Source organism: Siphateles boraxobius, unplaced genomic scaffold (genome assembly GCF_051911475.1).
Source record: "Siphateles boraxobius isolate OS27281-9 unplaced genomic scaffold, OSU_SipBor_1 51, whole genome shotgun sequence".
In the NCBI taxonomy this organism is placed as follows: Eukaryota; Metazoa; Chordata; class Actinopteri; order Cypriniformes; family Leuciscidae; genus Siphateles; species Siphateles boraxobius.
This window is the reverse complement of record NW_027509153.1, coordinates 2,766,612-2,772,611: the sequence shown is the minus strand read 5'-3', so window position 1 is coordinate 2,772,611 and position 6,000 is coordinate 2,766,612. Positions and strand designations below refer to the sequence as shown.

Genomic DNA, 6,000 nt, shown 5'->3' with positions numbered 1-6,000 from the left:
ATTGAGCCACTGTAGTCACTTGGACTATTTTAACGATGTCTTTAATAACTTTTCGGGGCTGGCAAGTTTCAATCCCTTAGAAGCCTATGGAGGAGTGATCCAGCTCTCAGATTTCATCAAAAATATTTTAATTCGTGTTCCGAAGATGAACGAAGGTCTTATGGGGTTGGAACAACATGAGGGAGAGTAATTACTGACAGAGTTTTCATTTTTGGGTGAACCCTTTAAATGGTCTCTCAGTCTGGTTCAGTAGAATTCACAATCATGGGGAAGACTGTTGACCTGACAGTTGTGCAGAAAACTATCATTGACACCCTCCACAAGGAGGGAAAGCCTCAAAAGGGAATTGCAAAAGAAGTTGGATGTTCTCAAAGTGCTGTATCAAAGCACATTCATAGAAAGTTAAGTGGAAGGGAAAAGTGTGGAAGAAAAAGGTGCACAAGCAGTAGGGATGACCGCAGCCTGGAGAGGATTGTCAGGAAAAGGCCATTCAAATGTGTGGGGGAGCTTCACAAGGAGTGGACTGAGGCTGGAGTTACTGTATCAAGAGCCACACAGAGACGGATCCTGGACATGGGCTTCAAATGTCGTATTCCTCTTGTCAAGCCGCTTCTGAACAACAAACAACGTCTGAAGCGTCTTAGCTAAAGAAAAAAATAACTGGTCTGTTGCTCAGCGGTCCAAAGTCCTCTTTTCTAATGAGAGCAAATTTTGCATCTCATTTGGAAACCAAGGTCCCAGAGTCTGGAGGAAGAATGGAGAGGCACAAAAAAGGTGTTGGTCCACTGTGCTTTATTAAGTCCAGAGTCAGCGCAGCCGTCTACCAGGACATTTTAGAGCACTTCATGCTTCCTTCAGCAGAAAAGCTTTATGGAGATGCTGACTTCACTTTCCAGCAGGACTTGGCACCTGCCCACACTGCCAAAAGTACCAAAACCTGGTTCAATGACCATGGATTACTGTGCTTGATTGGCCAGGAAACTCGCCTGACCTGAACCCCATAGAGAATCTATAGGCCATTGCCAAAACAGGAATGAGATTCATGAAACCAAACAATGTAGAAGAGCTGAAGGCTGCTATTGAAGCTTCCTGGTCTTCCATAACACCTCAGCAGTGCCACAGGCTGATAGCATCCATGCCATGCCACATTGAGGCAGTAATTCATGCAAAAGGGGCCCAAACCAAGTACTGAGTACATGATTATATGATTATACTTTTCAGAGGTCCGACATTTCTGTATTTAAAATCCATTTTTTTATTGATTTCATGTAATATTCAAATTTTCTGAGATTTTGAATTTGGGGTTTTCATAAGCTGTAAGCCATAATCATCACAATTATAACAAATAAAGGCTTGAAATATCTCACTTTGCATGTAATGGGTCTATGTTCTCTAAAGGCAAATTTCAAGCATTTTAACTGTCCAGTAGAGCTCAAAACTCTTCACTCTCAGTGTGTCTGCGCTGTCTTTTTAGTACACGCCTAAAAACTTCAGACCTCTTTCACTTCTTCTCAAACAGAAAGAGAAGAGAACGTTAGAGGATTGACATCTCAACTATAGGAAGCAGCCTAAATCCCAATGATAAAGTGTGTAAAGAGCTGTTTTTGTGAATACTCTACACCACAAATACTAGTGGTAAAATCCTGTACAATCGGAACATTATATCGCTTGTATCAGATGTTAGCGATTCCTTTGATTCTCTGGTAAGTTGCTTAAGTGACTAAAAAACAACCTTAGAAAATTCAGAGTCATCAATTTACAGTGTTGTCTTTATCTAACCTAAATGATTTGCAAACACATGACATTCACACAGTTCATTTCACAGACCTTCAGCATACAATAGTAATGTTTACTTATGTTTATTCTGGTGTGATTCTGATACAGTTTTGTGCTTCTGTGTGGAGACCACCAGGACACTGACGACATCCTCAGCTCTGTCACAACCAAAGTGAAAGGCATCGCTCTAACAAACACCCCCGAGCTCGGTGAACAGATCTGGGATGTGGCTGACTACATCATCCCATCTCAGGTAGTCTGGTAATATGGTGCGAGGTACAGGCCAGATGATTTTAATTGTACAAATGAACCCTTGTCAGTGCCAACACATCACCTCAATGATCACAGAGAAGTTACTGGCTGAAGGTTTTTTTGGATCATCGTTTTGGATCATCGTTTTTTTTTATGCTTTGTGTTTGCTCTTTTAACTTACAAGAGTTATTTACAATGTCAGTAAAAACAAAAAAAATGTATGCTATAATACAGTGGTTCTGATGAGCCTTTTGTGTTATCACTATTTTACCACATTGTATGTAATTCTGTGTTGTCTTTGTTAAGAGGGATAAAAACTTGGTTAAAAGTAGCCCAAACTGTATTGTTCTTAACTAGACTCACAAATGTGTTAAGAAATTACACAGGATGTGTTGTTTTATACAGGATGTGTGGTTTTTAACAGGATGTGTTGTTTTTAACGCATCCGTTTTAGGAGTGCATTAGAATTACAAACAATGCATACAGTATTTTTTATTTACAGGTATAAAAACTGTGACATCGATTGTAATATTAGGATGAAGAGAAGAATAGGATGAAGTGAAGGAGAAACTGTACACAAACTTTATTGGTTCTTGTGTGTATTGTCAGGCAGTGTTGGGGCAGTGTGTGTGTGTGTGTGTGTGTGTGTGTGTGTGTGTGTGTGTGTGTGTGTGTGTGTGTGTGTGTGTGTGTGTTTAAACATGATGGTTATTGAAGTTCTAGACTAAATGTGAGTGTGCATTTACTCATCTCACTTGCTCAAAGAAAAGATCCAATATTCCTCAAAATTAATAAAATCACAATCAGACTCTGTCCTCCTCGCCCTCCTCTCGTTCCCTCTTGGGACCTCTCAGTGGTTTTAACTGCACTACAGAGTGCTCCCTTTGAGCCTTTGCAATCAGTGGAGCTTAAGTTTCTGTCAAATAAGACAGCGCTCCTGGTCGCACTGGCCTCCATTAAGAGGGTTGGGGACCTGCACTAATTTTCCATTGACGTAGCGTGCCTGGAATTCGGGTCGGCCTATTCTCACGTGATCCTGAGACCCCGGCCTGGATACGTGCCCAATGTTCCTACCACTCCCATTCGAGACCAGGTGGTGAACCTGCAAGCGCTGCCCCTGGAGGAGGCAGACCCAGCCTTGGCACTGGTCTGACCAGTACGTGCCCTCCATGCTTACGTAGACAGAACGCAGTGTTTCAGGACCTCAGACCAGCTCTTTGTCTGTTATGGTGGGAAGCTGAAGGGAAAGGCTCTCTCCAAGCAAAGGCTGTCTCACTGGATAGTGGACGCCATTGCTTTGGTATACCAGCAGCAAGGTCGACCATGCCCCCTTTGTGTGAAAGCCCACTCCACCCAGAGTGTGGCTTCCTCTTGGGCTCTAGGGAAGGCAAGGCAAGTTTATTTATATAGCACATTTCATACACAATGGTAATTCAAAGTGCTTTACATAGAAGAAATTAAAATAATGAAAAGAAATCAGAAGAATTAAAACAGTTTAGAATAAAAAATTAAAATACAGAAATAATCAAAAGAAATCAGAATAATTTAAACATAAAATAAAATACAGTATGAACAGTCGGACGAGCAGTGGCACAGTGCTCATTCATTGAATGCACAGCTAAACAGATGTGTTTTGAGTCTGGATTTGAATGTGACTACTGTAGAAGCACATCTGATCTCTTCTGGAAGCTGGTTCCAGCTGCGGCTGGCATCGTAGCTAAAAGCAGACTCACCATGCTTAATAATAATAATAATAATACATTTTATTTTGTAATGCGCCTTTCTCTGTCTCAAACCGCTAAAACTTGAACAGAACAAAATAATCAAACACGAAAAAAAAAAAAAAATATATATATATATAAGGATCAAAATACATAAAAATAATACAATTATAAATTAAAAACTTTACCAAAAAGATGTTTTAAGAAGTTTCTTAAACAATCCACAGAGACAGCATCCCTAATAGATGTGGGTAGTGTGTTACATAACTTGGGTGCGTTATAGAAAAAGGCCCTCCCCCCCATGGTTTTTAATAGTGGTCGACCGATATATCGCCACGGCCGATATATCGGCCGATATTTGGCTTTTTTTAAATATCGGCATCGGCCGATAAGTTTTTCTGATTGGCCGATGTGTTGGAAGCAGAACTTTTATTTTGACGGCGCTGCAGACTTTTATTTTGACGGGCAGCGCTGAGAACACCAGCACCTGAGAAGAGAATGGCATCGCCTGAATCTGATCCCACAGCGCTCACTCACATTCTCCGTCTCTCTGTCAGTCAGATCTAATACTTTGTTAGACAGAACCGGTGGCTACAGAACTGGTAATCAAAGAAAATAGTTTGCAAAAAAGTAATGCGTTTGCTTTTATATTATTTGTAACCGAAAAGGCAAATAATCAGGCTAAAATACTTTCTCATTTACCGTCAACATTCAGCAAATGCGCATCTACATAATTTAAACAAATCTCTGAATATCTAATAAACATTTAATTTCACAAACCTTGCAGATTTAATCGAATCCAGCTGTGATATCTTGTGAAGTGTGCATTTGTAGCCGATATAAACGTGTTCCTGCGAGTGACGGTCCGTGTGAAGCGAGTAAATGTGAACAGAAGATCAGCTTCACAGGAGACGCGATCGAAACACTTTAAATCCTTCTTTTTAAAATATGCTGTGCTATATCCAGTGGCCCACTGTGTCATATTCATGTCGTTTTCACTGTGTGCTGTATGTAAAATTAGCGTTACCTTGTCAAAAGTCAAAGTAAAAAAAATATGATTATCAGTGCGCATGAAATTACCAGATTACTGAGTGCCCTGTTACAGTGTTTACTTCCTTTTTATTCACATATTCATATATTTTTAAACAATTACTTTATTTGTGAAAAATACTGTAATAGGATTGCAGATTCAAGAAGTTGCCATCTAAAGTATAGGGCCTAAGCATGTTTATTTTAAATATTTTTAAATATTTATTACATTTATCTAATTTATTAAATATTGATTTATATAAATATAAAGTGTGTATGTATATATTATATATGTGTGTGTGTGTGTGTATATATATGTTTGATATATAAATATAAATATCTGTTTTATATTGGCCATCGTCCACCCTGCTCTCTAAGATATCAGCATCGGCCATCAAAAAACCCATATCGGTCGACCACTACTTTTTAATTTACAACGAGGCTGACACAGAGAAATAGAGCCAGCAGAGCGGAGAGAGCGAACGGGAATGGATGGAGTAACCATGTCACAGATGTAATCTGGAGCCAACCCATGTACTGCTTTATAGGTTAAAATAAGAATTTTAAAATCAATAAGTGACTGAACTGGAAGCCAATGCAGTTGCTGGAGCACAGGTGTAATATGATCGCGTGAGGATGTATGAGTCAAAACACGTGCGGCAGAGTTCTGAATATATTGCAACCTCCTAATAGTAGACCCGCAAAAAGAGAGTTACAATAATCAAGCCTTGATGTGATGAAGGCATGGATAAGCTTCTCAGCATCAGGCCTAGAGAGAAATGGTCTAATACGTGCAATGTTCCTCAGGTGGAAAAAAGCAACCTTCATTATGTTTTTAAAATGTGAATTAAAAGTTAGCTGGGCATCAAAAATCACACCTAAGTTACGCACCTGACCAGAAGGGGACAATTGCGTATTGTGTACTGAAAGTTTAAACTCCTTACATTTACTGACATTAATTGGAGTGCCAATTAATAAGATTTCAGTTTTGGAGCAGTTTAGTTTTAGAAAGTTGAGTTTCATCCACGCTTTAATTTCCAACAGACAGTCAGAAAGTTTAGAAGAGGCAGAATTAAGATCGGGCTGAGAGCTGATATAAATCTGCGTGTCATCCGCATAACAGTGATAGCTCAGGCCATACTTCTGAATGATCTGCCCAAGTGGCAACATATAAACACTAAATAAAACAGGACCCAAAACTGACCCCTGAGGGACACCCTGA

General features: G+C 39.6%; 1 protein-coding gene across 2 annotated transcripts in view; it reads left to right on the top strand.

Moving 5' to 3' along the window:
* The first annotated feature begins 1,511 nt into the window (after window positions 1-1,511).
* Window positions 1,512-6,000, top strand: part of LOC143712794 (P2X purinoceptor 4a-like) — a 30,361-nt gene continuing 25,872 nt past the window's right edge. The window contains exons 1-2 of one of the 2 annotated variants that reach the window (XM_077204798.1): window positions 1,512-1,703; window positions 1,885-2,029. In XM_077204798.1, the coding sequence (XP_077060913.1) occupies window positions 1,579-1,703; window positions 1,885-2,029 (270 nt within the window). In that variant the 5' untranslated portion in view covers window positions 1,512-1,578. The remainder of the gene's footprint in view (window positions 1,704-1,884; window positions 2,030-6,000) is intronic. The other variant, XM_077204799.1, reaches the window with a different exon arrangement.